This window comes from Formica exsecta, unplaced genomic scaffold, assembly GCF_003651465.1.
Source record: "Formica exsecta isolate Colony F162 unplaced genomic scaffold, ASM365146v1 scaffold1510, whole genome shotgun sequence".
In the NCBI taxonomy this organism is placed as follows: domain Eukaryota; kingdom Metazoa; phylum Arthropoda; class Insecta; order Hymenoptera; family Formicidae; genus Formica; species Formica exsecta.
In genome coordinates this window covers 398,092-412,939 of record NW_021848836.1, presented here as the reverse complement: position 1 = coordinate 412,939, position 14,848 = coordinate 398,092, and the positions used below count along the sequence as shown (strand labels likewise).

General features: G+C 25.7%; 1 protein-coding gene and 1 pseudogene across 1 annotated transcript; one reads left to right on the top strand and one right to left on the bottom strand.

Moving 5' to 3' along the window:
• The first annotated feature begins 3,839 nt into the window (after positions 1-3,839).
• LOC115232935 lies at positions 3,840-4,602 on the top strand (annotated as a pseudogene).
• A 345-nt stretch (positions 4,603-4,947) lies between these two features.
• Positions 4,948-11,747, bottom strand: LOC115232934 (thyrotropin-releasing hormone-degrading ectoenzyme-like). The gene is made up of 12 exons (XM_029803115.1): positions 11,743-11,747; positions 11,123-11,569; positions 10,289-10,478; positions 9,712-9,865; positions 9,308-9,390; positions 8,678-9,053; positions 7,909-8,186; positions 6,989-7,188; positions 6,450-6,833; positions 6,265-6,334; positions 5,816-6,130; positions 4,948-5,453 (listed from the first exon to the last, which is right to left on the bottom strand). Exons 1-12 carry the CDS (start codon positions 11,745-11,747, stop codon positions 5,421-5,423), a joined length of 2,535 nt encoding a protein of 844 aa, XP_029658975.1. The 3' UTR covers positions 4,948-5,420.
• Between the last annotated feature and the right edge of the window lie 3,101 nt (positions 11,748-14,848).

The following is a 14,848-nucleotide window of genomic DNA, read 5'->3' as shown; positions in this document are numbered from 1 at the left end:
TTTTAAAATTAAATATTATTGATTACGCGCGGAGATTAAAAAATCATTTCATTTTTCTTAAATATACTCGATTGTAACCACATAAACATAAAGATCGTTATATCCAGTTTTTTCTTTTAATAAAAAGGGATATTTCTTAGTAGTGGAGGAACATGTTTTTTTTACGCGAATTTTTATCTCATATATTGAAGATGATGACAATGGTAACAGTCGTTAATTCGCTGCCGAAATCACTGCTATTGGGAGCAATCAGGAAGATCGGGGATTCGTTCTCTCCTGTAGCGGGACTTTTGACGTTTAATGGATCACTTAACTTTCCTTTGTGGATCGATTCCATAAGGCCCGACATAGAAATAAGACAAGTTGTAGTCGCTTTCCACTTTTAGGATCATTCTTCTCTCTGTCAGATATTAACTAGTGTGTCACTCGGCAGAGGAATTTTGATCTGGTCTAATCGTTAGGTCAGTTATCCTCCATTAAACGCGGCGATAACGCGATTATTTTAAGAAGTATATAAAGTTTATTTTATCCTGTTTTGCAATTGTTCACGGAACAAGATATACTTGATCGCGGAATTCGTATAAAATTGCGCATTTAAAAATAAATCGGCCATTAGATTCTATATAGATTTTATTATAATGTGCGTTCAATTCCTCACATACATTATAATTACAAATTATGAAATGCGCTCCGAATGTCGAAACATTTTTATTGTCGCAACATACTACAATTACCGTCAATTTATTTATTCATCGTGTACATTCGCGAAATTTAAACCGTGATTTATCTTCTGATTTAATCGTTGGGTAACATCGAAACTTTATCTATCTTTTCACGTCCCGTTCCGCGCGCCCCCCGCGCGGCGGACATTTTCTTTAAAAGATCTTTCTCTTTTAATTGAGAGAGACATAATCAAATTTATTGATGATTTTTTTTTGGTCGTTGTCAGATTATCAACTACGTTTAATTTAAAAATTCTAATAAATTTTATATTGTACGTATTCTGAACATTTTCGTGTAATATAATATAATAAAATATTTTTTCTATGTTCAATATATGTATATATAATGCAACAAAGTATGTATAAATATATATTTGTATATATTATGTATATTTTATGTATTTCCAATATGTATTATTTCATTATTATATATGTATAAACATTATGTATTTTTAAATATTAATCGTTGTTTATCACCTATATCTAAAAATTTCTAGTGGATTCTAATAATATAAAATTCGAATAAAAATTTTTCCTCCTCGATGGTATCTCCACCTTAACGAAGGCATTTGCCGGGTGAGGAGGTTTGAGTACTCTGATGAACCTGAGAGCTATACCGGTGATAACTTACAGCATTTTCGAATGAAATAGGTTTGATCGTTTCGAGATCGATTAATGACGTCATATACACCGTCTTGGATTATTAGGAGTATTTGAATTATTAGATTAATCAATGAAATACTTCGAGTAAGCGTTTGATGATTAATCAAGACAAAAGATCTCGTGCTTTGAAGCCAAAACAGCATAAAGGTAGGGTCACCCATGCCGGACAGGTCGAAGGGGAAGAGTCAGACTAAGAGAGATACCGTAATTATTAAGATTTTTTACTTCATTTTGCCTCTAGAATACGCTATTAAAATATTGTACAGAGGTTGTGAGACACTCCGTATATATGTATATATATTTATTTGTTATATTAATATTTTTAAATAAAATGGAAGTAAAAGAAACAGTAATCGAGAGAATAAAGAGAAAAAGGGGCTCCAAAATATTTTTGTGCTCCCCTCGGGACTTAGAAATATCTTAATATGTGATACGACATACAAAAAATCGATTTCTGAGAAACAGAAGTCTATTCTACTATAATATTCCTATAGTTATGTAATCTTTTATTTTTTACTTAAATTTAATTATTAGCAGCATTAATTAATTTTTTTACATTCATATGATCGCTCGGTAATAGCTATACTGTCAGATTTTCGCAAAACATTATACGTAAAATCGAGATATCTCTTGCAATATTGGTTGGAGCGTAAAAATTAAGAAAATGCAAAAAAATCTACTTATTTTAATATTTGAATGTGTTTTTATACGACATGCGAAAAATTATGATTTCCAAAACGCGGAGATCTATTCTATTATAATTATTATATTTTCTTATAGTTTTAATAACATTAATTAATTTTTTTTCACACACACGCGCACATATATACACACACACACCTATTTATAAAATTACTTAATATTAACTCTAGTTACCCGTTTTTTCAAAATCAATTAAATCAAAATTGTACACATATCTAGTATTTGAATTGTCAAATATGAAGCTCAGCCATAATAGGCTTTTATTGATATAAAGTAATGCACAGTTTCGAGAAAACGAATCAGCATCGCGGAAAAGAGGTAACAATACTTACGAGTATCGATTTAACATGTCTTTTTTAAGAGTGGATTACATATGTTTATGGCATATTCAAATATATATTTATAAAAATGTCATATTTGACAAAATCCGAAACATCGATTTATATTATTTAAAACTTTTATGTCTTGGAAATATCCTCTAAAAATTTTAAATTTTTATATCTCGAGAATATTCTTTCAAAATTTTTTTGAATAATAAGATATAATAATGTCTATGAACTAATAAGCACGCGCGCACGCACCTTCTCTCGTGTTCGTTTATTTTAATGTTATTCAATTTCTGCTATTAAACGCACTGTATCCTATAAAAAATATAATATATAATTGACTCGTTGTTTATTCCATTGTTTCAGCTTTTTACTGCTATTTCTTTAATACTATTTCTTTTTAGGAAGCTATTTTTGGTTAAATAAGTTAATGAGTTTCGATATGTGACATACATGTTGGTAAGCTTCCAAGTGTTTCACATGATAATTTAATTATAATGTGAATCGTTAAAAAGTTGTGAAATTTTATAAGATTGATTCATGTTATACAGCGTGACAAAATATTTGTTTTTAATATATATATAGATGTGTGTATATATATATATATATATATATATATATATATATATATAGGCTCCATATTATATATATTTATAACGTAAAAGCAGTAACAGGAAATGTCATGATGTTTAAAATAGAATCCAGAATATTTATTCACATGTCATGTCATTTTTTATCTTAGAGTGTAAACTACTGGGTTTAAGTCACTATAAATTTACATTATAAATTTACACATACACAGAAATCAATAGACTGCACTTTTATAATCTGATATGTATATATAGCTTTTTTATATTTTCTAAAATTTTTATAAAGGTTTCGCTGAAAATTAATTTTTCCGTTTTGTCAAATCGTATTCAATTTTTAAGAGCAAAGTAATAATGTTAAATTGATATTTTAAATTATTTATGAAATATCATTATATTGTGTCTAATTCGTGATATATGTATAATATTATAAGCTCTTTTTCAATTTCTCTTCTTTCCAACGTTTCAAGAATTCAAAGTCGATATTATTTTGATTTTTTTTCTTCCTTTTTTTCTTCCCTTTTTTCTTCTCATCCTTTTATTCTCAACATCGGAAATAAACGTAAACACGTTAAGCTTTTTAATAAAAGTTTTCTTTTCTCCACTAAAATTGTGTCTGTTAAATGAATTTTAAATTTAAAATTGCTACTACCATGTCTGTCAACATATATATGTATAAATACATCGTTTTTGTCATGTCGTGATGTTAAATAATGCAAATCAGTTTTTATAGTTATATATAGCAGATTTTCTTAAAAATCTTAATCAAATGTATTTATTTTAATGTACATTCGCATCGCAATTGTTTCTATTTTTACCGGCAAAATGTAAAGTGTAAGCTGTTCTTCGCAGGCAATTGCGTTTATTACAAAGAACACGTGCTACAAAGAAATGTGGAATAACAAGAGAAAAAAAAATGATGTGTTCTATCTTTGCTTCGGGAGGTTCTTTCATTCTCACTATCATCTGTGTCATCATGGATTTTCTAGCGTGCCGACAAACTTGATCCGATCGGGATTTAGCATCATTGTTTGTTGATTTGGTGGAGAGTATATGTCACTGTTAACATAACTTTATTAATAACGCATTTAATTATTAACACTTAAATACACATTTAATGACTAACCCATCTGAAAATTCACGTAAAATGTTAAAATATTTTTTACTTAATATATGTTGTAATGTGAGAAGATCATTTTTTATTTCAGGCTTTGTGGCGTTTCAGTTGTATTTTTTTTTTTTTTGGCACGCAAGTATCTATTTTATTAGTAGCATTTGTTTATTTATCTCTACGACATTAAAGATCGCGCACTATTAGAAGGGTACAGCTCGTCATCTGAGAGATTCAGAGAGCCGATATTATAATGACAACAAGCAATGGTTCGTGCACAAACATTTTTATAACGAAGCATAGTCTATCCGACTTTATATATTCGCGCATCATGACTGTTGGTTATCCAGTATACTCTCTCAAAGCAAATGGGGGAGGAAGAATGCGTGTAATTTTTTTAATTCACTGAAAATTTTAAAATAGAGAAAATTTATACATAAAAAAGAAATTGGGCAGAATTTTTCAATAATATTAACTTTATTTTAGAAGATATAAAAAAATTTTTTAGAAGATACGAAGAAAAACATAGAAAAATATATATTTTTAGTATTAAAGAAAATTATTATTCCATTAAATATCGTTATTATAATATCCGTTATTTTACAATAAGATTAAAAAATTAATAACAAAATGGTAAGTATTGTAAAAATTAATATAAAATAGTAAAATCAATATTATTATTAATTATTACGTTAACTATATTAATTAAATATTAATAATAAGTCATTAAAATATATTAATGTCTACATCCTATATAATATTAAATTTTATGTAGGATTTATTAACATATTTGCGTTTTAATATTTAATAGAGTTCTATATAAACAATATACATTATATTACATATATACTTTTGTATATATTTGTATATATGTATATATATGTGTATGTATGCATAATAAACATTACGTAAATGTAATCCATTTTTATATAAATATTAAAACTAAATTATATATATATAAAAATCAACTTAACATTAAAAATATTCACGATATAATTAGGAACAATTCAAAAAGTAATTGAGGACAATATATATATATATATAAATAATAAATAATTAGATAATACACATATCAAAAGATATTCCAAATGTTTATATCATTAGATATTATGACGACAATGGATATTGGCTTTACCAAATGATGAGTACTCTACAGTTTTAGTTGTTGTTGGGAACCTGTTGTAGTTGAGAGTAGTTGAACCTTTTGCAATTAATGGACAAGCTGATGTTGATATCTTTGAATAAACTTTAAAGAAATTTCATCTGACTGTTGAATTTATTGTCAGATTAACATATTCTCAACTTGCGTTCACGGTCGAATATAGATATAGCTTATCAATTTCTGTAAATTTAATTATTTAAAATAAATTTTAGTTTGTTATTTGTTATCAATCAATAATTTCGTAAATAATTGTTATAAAAAGAAGATGTGATAAATTTTCAAATTATTAGCATTATTATGTCGATACATGTAAAAGAGAAAGGAAGAGATACGCATACATTAATAAAATATAAGATATGTGATATATTCTCACGAAAAATAAATATCATAATAAAAATTTCAAAAATAAGTATAGAGTTTTTAAGTTTCATAAAATTTACCTCAATAAGTTGGTCCTGAGAGAGAGAGAGAGAGAGAGAGAGAGAGAGAGAGAGAGAGAATATGCATTATTAATGTGGATTTACCAACTCCAAATACTTTACTTTAAGAATATCATCCCGATATTTGTTTGCAGTTGTAATTGGACGTGTTGTAGTTGAACGTGTTGTAGTTGGACGTGTTGTAGTTGGATGCGTTGTAGTTGAACGCGTTGTAGTCGGACGCATTGTAGTTAAAAACGTTGTACTTAGACGTGTTGTAATTCGCCGTATTGTAATTGAATCTATCGTAATTAAGGACGATTGGGGGAATATAGTTTGATAATATTTAATCTGACTCTCGATCTCAAGCAAACGCGTTGTTATCTTGCGTTCAATATCCGAAACTAACTGCGTCATATTTTTCGCAAATTTATTTATCTAAAATAGATTATTAACATTTATTATTAATAAATAATTTTGTAATTAATCCATTATAAAAAGCAGATGCAATAATCTTTTGTTATTAGCAAAACTATATAAATGAATATTGAATTTAGATTAATAAGATTTACCATGTCAAGTTCATTCTTGGAATACACATTATTAATAATGACAATTAATGTTGCAATCGTACTGATGTTGCTATGAGAACAAAACAATATACATATATATACGTATAAATTTATAATTATTATATACATAATACATCTTCACGCGATTATAAGCAATAAATGTTTATAAAAAAAGGTGTTATTACCTGTTATTATCTGATATTATTAGTCTATTTTTTATTATTTCAAAATTCTCCAATATATCTTTAAGTATTATAGGATTCTTAGCATGCATGGCGAGAGTAGAAAAGAAAATATCACCAGTTAAAGCATGAATACGTTCTTTTTCTTGTCTTATTGTTTCAAAATCCATATTTTTATAGTTGATTACCAGCATCTCAAGTGTCGGTAAATTAAACTTCAGATAAGTAAGTATAATTTGCGGATCACCAGAGCAACTAAGATATTTCAACATTTCATAATCAAATTTCTTTTCATATATATTCAAGATCCATACACTGAACCATTTCTGATAGTTTACAGTCTTTAAACTATTACAAGATATCAATTTCTCCCACCCAGGTAAAAGTCTATAACATCCAGAAAAAAAATATTTTAGTTGTTTGAAAATCATTTATAGATATTTAGTACATACATACAGTGTCTCTGAAAAATAATTTATTAAACACGCGGACAAAATATAAAAGAAACGCCTATACAAAAACAATGATTAAACAGAACATACTTTTTAGTTTTAGGATCTGATAGATGCCATTCAAATTGTTTATTGGCCATCTTCAAGCACAAAACATTATTGATAAGACATCCCCATTTTGTGAGTTCTTGTTTTAAATATTTATTAAGATCTCCATTGGCGGGTTCCATTTGATCGTACATATCCTCGTCTATATCTTCAAACAAGGTTCCTATTATCATTTCTATTTTCTGCAATTTGATAAAAAAATATATTTTTCTATTTATTAGACGTTTTTAATATTACATTATTTACAAAGACAGATCGTAATATATAAACAAAAAAATAATAACTACATTCCTATTAACTAAACTATTTCAGTTGAAATATTGTGCATCTTTAATTTTATGCAAATTCAAAATCCCGACATGATAATTTACCATAGTTACGACTTAAATTCATTTTTAAGATACAAAAATTTATAAGAAAAAAAGTAAAGCAAAAGTTTACATTATATATGATTCGGTTTAAAGTAAAAGTCGTCAAATCTTATTAAGATTGTTAGAAGGTTATTAAAGGAGAGGATCGTTAAATTATATCAAGATCTTTAAAAAAATTTAGTTGCTCTTTATAGGTGGTTGCTTATTTAGAGATCATATCACATAGATTCCGAAAACAACGATAAAAATTACTGTGAAATTTGTTATATACATTATCAAAAAATATAATTAAAATAACGGTAATGGCGCTGTAAGTAATGCGTTACTTTTAAAACTTGAAGAAGGATCACTTCTCTTTAGATAATTAATAGGTTAGCGTATAATTAACTTATAATTAAAATTTTCTTTAACTATATATCTTAATTTCTAAGATTGTCAGAATTATGGTATGAAATCGTTACTTTATACGTATTGACCTAATATCTAACATAATTTTATTGATATATTTTATTATTGATAATAAGTCTTTACCTTGAGATGTTCATGATGAGTTGAAAATGCAAACACACTAGATATGCGTTCAAAAACTTTAATCATAGGATACCATGCTACATAATTCCTTTCCCGCGATAAATAGCTCGCGACTTCCCAGAATATGGAGAAATCAAGTTTCTTCTCTATCATAAGATGGAACGCATCATCGATGATTTGCGCTCGATTTATAACGTGTATATTTCTGTATTCTTCAAAATTTAGATAACGCGCAATCATTCGCCAGTTTTCAGTGTCATAATTGACGCGATAATATCCTATTATTTAACACATAAATTTTATCGATCATTTTTTCAATGTGTCAGAATAATTAGAAATTATAAATATTTTGAATTATATGTATCATTTTATTTTATTTTATTTTATGTACGCATATAGAATGTACTAGAAATTGGGAGAATATATATTTCTCAAATTCAAATTTTTTGTATATTATTACAAAAACATTTTATACCAATAATCAAATTAAAAAATAAAGCTTTGAAATATTATGGCGTACAAAAATGTATAAACTTAAACGATTTTAATTACAAAATTAATATTTATATGAAAAGTACATTGAATCTAAAATTTAACGACGATATTATAGAATGCTGTAGAAGAATATTATTATGTTTAGAGTATATAGTGTAGAAAATAATGTCACAATTCTTGTAGAAAAAATATAGGAATAAAAATATGTAATAAAACTCAATTTTTGATATAATAAAAAGATAGGGAGATATTAACTTTATCAGTTTATAGTTACCAGTTTGCAATATGTTGGCAATGAACCATTTATCTTTATTATCATAGTAGATTTCCACCTCCGGATTCGACTGCGTTAAACAATTAAAACTTTGCGATGTATTGACAAAATTGATGTTCGTTTCTTTAGTGTAGCTCACAGGTATAAAATATGGTTTCCGATCCAATTTGTCGTGAATCTCTTTCGATATTTTCACAAGATTATTAGAATAATCTCGTATCACGTTTACCACAGGACAATGCGTTTGCATAGTCCAAATATCCATTATCTGTTTTATGTTTAAATTATACAGTTTATTTGTTAATTTATGGTCTATCCCAGTCTGTATAAAACTCCATATACGTAGATCATCGGGAGTTGGTATATATATATATATCTTTTATAGATTTCTTTCATTACAAATTAAAATAAAATACATGTATACACAAATATCCAAATAAAATATTTTATTATAAATCGCAAATTATTAAAAATAACAGTTTCAATTTGTGATTGAAACATGATAAAAGTTTTATAGGTACATTATACATTCTTATTCTTAATATGTATGTTCTCTTTCTTGCATATATACTATGTAATTATATATATAACATATACATATATAACTACTTTAATACAATGTATTACTTACCGAATGTTGAAGTACGCGTTTAAAGCCATAAACAACGTATTATGCGGAAGTACACCATTCAACATGCGCCATATAGCGGCACCTATAAGGAAAGAATAAATATATAGATAGTATATATAACTATATTTATTTCAAATAAATTTATATATCACAATATTCATAAATTCGTGAATATAATTAATATTGCAAACAAGAATTAGTTTTAAACTTTAGAATTTCCCATTTTTTATTTTATAGCAAACTTTGATTAAAAGCAAAGAAATGCACAATTAAAACCCTTTAATCTCTTCTTTGATATTTTTGTTTAGCAATTTATGAACTTGTTTATTCATATATATTAATGTTTATATATACAATATATATGTACTTTTATTTATATATTTAAACACATAAAATTATATACCTATAATACGAGAAAAAGGAAAATGTGAATAAATTTTGGATATACTGATTGTGTTTCTTGCAAAAGAGTTCATAGCAAAATAATAGTTTAGTTGGAGAGCTTCATGTTGAGTTTGGACTATCAACAAATCTTTTATTCGAGGATCTGGAAAGGCCTGCAGACAAATTGATATGATCAATACGCTTTAAAAATACGTACGAATGCATGCAATTATTTGTTATTTCTAAATTAATTATGCTATTTTATATCATAAAATTGTAATATTTTTAATTTAAAGAGTAATATGTGTAACTATTTGACTTTAAAAAACAAGATTAAGATTATTTAACAATCAGTAGTTGAAAGTTATTTCTAAATAATAATATGGTGGATATTTTTTCTATCTGCTCAATTAAATTTTTTTTTAACAAAGTTTAGATATTGTAAAAAATTGAAAAAATCGAATTATGTATTAGCATTTCCTTTTTTTTCAAAGGATAAAACAAAATCTATTAAGAATATTTTATGTTGTCGCAATAAGAAAAAATATTATTTGTAATTGCATTAGAGCCAATTAGTGTTAGAAACGTAGACTAACCTTTTCGATGACATCTATCTCGAAAAATGTAATAAATCCTTCGTTCAATAAACGATAAGATCGACGATCACAAAATGAACTGAAGAGATTACCAATCCATTGGTGTATTATATCACGAACTACTGAGCGCGTTACTATAGTTTTATATGCAGCAGAATGTAATTCTTCGTTATAGATAATGTCTAGTTCACTAGAAATTATTCATAATCAAAATCTTTTAGAAGCCTACATAGTATTTGCATAATATTTATGTAAATTAAATATGTACAGATAATAGAGAAAGAAAATTCAAATATATTTACAAAGCACAATTTTAGTAAGCAGATGAATAGATTAGTTAAATTTGAACAAATGCATTTTTTGAACAAATGAATTTGAACAAATGAATTTTTTAAATTGTAACAAAAATAGGCTCAGAGTATTAACGATACTAAGGAAACTGGATAGTAAGAGCTGAGGCGTATTAATTAGTGCGCAAACTGTTTTATTGTTTAATTTCATTAAGAAGTAAGCGTCAAATTCGTCATATTTAATGCATTCTTATTATTAATAAAATTAAGCAACAAAAGAGTTTACGCTCTAATTATCGCTCCTCGGATTTTATTTGTCCTAATCTAATGAAATTTTTTAAAATATATTTAATGTTAAAAATAAAAATTTTTAAATATTAAAATTGAAATTATAATGATAAATACTGTTATAAATTTTTCTTTAATTAAGTTAATTCTAGACGTAGAAAAATGCATATCTTGATTTTTAAAATTTCGAAAGCTAAACACAATATTATGTTTTGATAGATAATGATTATGATTATTTTTTGAATATGTGTATTACTTGTATAAAACGAGTCCCCAAGTCTGCCTGATTCTGTTCTCTAAACTTGGAATAGAGACGTAATTCACTTTTGGAACTTTTCTCAAGATCTTGAAATTGTCTTTTAGATACTCAGTTACATTTCCAGCGAAATAATGCACGTGTATCATGTGAAGTATCAAATGCGGTCTACACCATGTGTCGACCATAGTATCAGTCTTATTAAGAATCTGATTGGATATTAGAATTGCAATGTCGTTCGTAGACATTGGAGGTGTCATCTGAAACACTGTACACATCGTGTAATTGTCCACAGATTTGTATTCTTGTATCGGCATATTAGATATAACTTTGTATTTTATATCATGTTCCACTGAAATGTTGAAGGTGGCACTTAATTTCGGCTCGTCCAAACATGGAAATAATTGTCGGGCTCTTCTCGGTTGGATTAGTGTTGCGAATATGAATCTATTACATTTTAATGATGGGCTTTAGATTTAACAATAAATTTTCGGTAATTGTTAGTATAGAAATACTAAAGATAATAATGTACCAATATTTTCCTTGGTGTATGTGTAAGTTTGCAATAAATCTATTGTCTCATTAGTCTTTATGCTAAATTTTAAATGCAGGGTATAAACCCCATATTTTAAATTTTGTTTAGGCACTTTATCGTTAAGATTAAGAGTAAATAATTCCTTAGTAATATCATAAAAAGAATTGTTCAGTTCATAGATCATTCCATCTTCTACCGATATTAACTTTATTTCAGTTATATCCATCGATAATGATGCATGTAAAGCTATGTTTTGTATTTCACGATCAATATAAATACTGGTATTGGATTCGCCTCTTATAGAATCTGACATTAGTTTTAGATTCAAGTTATAATGAAATGGTATTATATATTTTGACAAATAATAATTAAGCGCACTATCCCAATCTTCAATTTGCGCAATTTCATCGGTGGATAAAGCTATGGCCATGATATATAATAAACTGTTTAATAATAACAGTTTTAAAAACATCATGTCAATTTTTGTTTTAAATATCTGCAAAAACATTTCTTTGCTAAGAGAAAATAGTATAGAAAACACAGTTTGGGAACAAATTATAAAGAAAATAAGAAACTGTCCATTCTTGTTGGAGAAAAATAAATTATATTTAAAAAAATGCTATACTCTCTGTATATTTATATTGTTAATAATTTTCACGAGAAATTTTTACATATATATCAAATTATATTCTTTTGTCACACAATGTATGTTAATTTTAATTCAATAAAATTCTGTGTGTTCTGTATTAATTTAATTGTTTCAGTCATAGCATACAATACAGTTTATTCTCTAACTTTATAGTATATTGATGTAGAGATAATTATTTCAAACTTTCCGTAATTATTTTATTGAAAAAGATTTTAAAATATATAGTTATTTCGATTAAATATAATATTGCAATAAAGAAATACGTATTAATTTTTTATTGTGATTTGTATTATGATTTTCTGATTAGTATTTGCTTTGTGCAAATAATCTCTCAGAACATTCATAAGGGATATTCCGTTCAGTTAAATAGTAATTGACTTATTTGTGTAATTAAATATAGTATCTATATTTTTATAAAATTATATTACTATAGCTTTCTATAGACATTATAGATTGATGCTAATGTCTTGTTTAATTTGGATTTTGACGATCGAGTGCATTGTCTTTACTCCAATATAGCCAAATCAATGCCAGATTAATTTATACTTTGTATTGTGGAGCACACACAGCAATCAGTTTTATTAGATAGATTCAGTTTAAAAATACAAAAATACACAAAATATAATTTATATGTTAGAATTATAAATAATAATAAAATAATATAAAAAACTGATAAATAAAATATAAGAAAAGTAACTTAAAATACATATATCGGCTATCTAATAAATTATAAATTGCGTAAACGGCGAAATAATTCTACTTGTGATAAAAATAATAAATATGAGAAATTAATTCTTGTCGTTTTCAAAACAAATAAATTTAAAGGTTAAGATAGTTTATCTATACATGACTATACAACAAAGCTATATGTAAAAAGTTAAATAATTTTAAACGGAGCAATTAAATATCGACTTTGAAGATTCAAAGCTAAAAAGAATGCAGAATATAAATCAGAAATGTGCAAAGTATTTACATTTAACTTTATCAGTTATAGTTGTAGCATATAAGTTAAATTGTATACATTTTAATGTCTTAAAATTGAAGAATCAATAAATAATTTTTATTTTTTGCAATTATTTTTTTAAGATTATTAAAATTATGAATGTTTCTTCGTTTTATATTCTTTTAATGCAATTATATATTTCTGTGCAATGTATATTATGACATTTTATAAAAAAACAAGATCTATTGCAGCATAAATCTTCTTTAAAAAATCTTGAATTTAGAAATATATTTTTAAATGCAAATACAAACATGTATAAATAATGTGTAAAGTGATCTCTTTTAACAAATAAGCTTCGTTCGTGATAGTTTGACGTTTATTTACCAACATGCTATTATCAAAATTTATTTGCTACTTTTAATCTAAGTCATGTATACACGCAAGAAATAGATAACAAAAGAGCAACTGTTACGAAATTGAATTTATTTCAAAATGTATTTCATGAGCAAATTAAACTACATGTTAAGAAAAAACACAATAAAACTTGTCATTAGTATTTATCATTAATATACACATTTATTATATTAATATACACATTTTTTACGAAAAAAAATTGACATCCATTGATTGTCCATTTTTATATTTATTACATATTTAACTTAACGTAACGTCAGAAAACAATGACTCTAGACTTCCATTAGATAAAAAGATGTTACAATTCACGCTTGAATGTTTTCATGTTTATTATAATACGCAAAGAATAATATAGTATTTGAAATAAAAAGAAACATGTTAATTTTTCTTGAAAATTAAACACAGAATATATTTTTGAAAAAAATGTTGTTATAACATGTTCTTTATATATTTGTACATGCATATATTTAAAAAGAAATATCTAAATATTCTGTATTTGATTTACCCATAATTACCTTTCTTAAATCAGCCACGAGCCGTTACTTTTAGTTAAAAGTGTATACGTTCAATCGTGATCTTTTCACTTCAAAGAATCATCGAAGACTGACAATGTTTTCAGTATAATCAAGTACATAATGTCATGTTCGTAAATATCTTCTTAAGGTTATACGTAGTCAAGTGTGTTATTGGACTTTACTAAATAATATAATAAAATTCATAGTTCGACGGTTCTCGACGGAAATACACATACACACACATTTTAGCTTTTATAATAAATATTTCCAAATTATTTTTTCAAAAAGTTTATCATTTAAAAAATTTGATGGATTGACTAGGAAATTATGTTTTATGCAAGAAAAAATATATTTTCTACTTTTTTTCCATTTTGAAAAAGAATTATTTTTTTGCCTTAATTTGTTAGATTTTGTATAAAATAAATAGGTTTCAGATCTTTTTCATTTTTAATGGATTTTTTTTATATATTTCTTTTCAAATAAAATACTTTTTGTTTAAACTAATTTAATTGAAAAAAGGAAATATTTTTCGGCCACATGCTTTAACAAAAAAGCAAGCATCTCATTTTTCGAGTCACTTTAAACAAATATTATAGAATTTGGAGTTATAATTATAATTTTAAATATATATCTATATCCATTAAATATGTATTTATATCCATTATATATT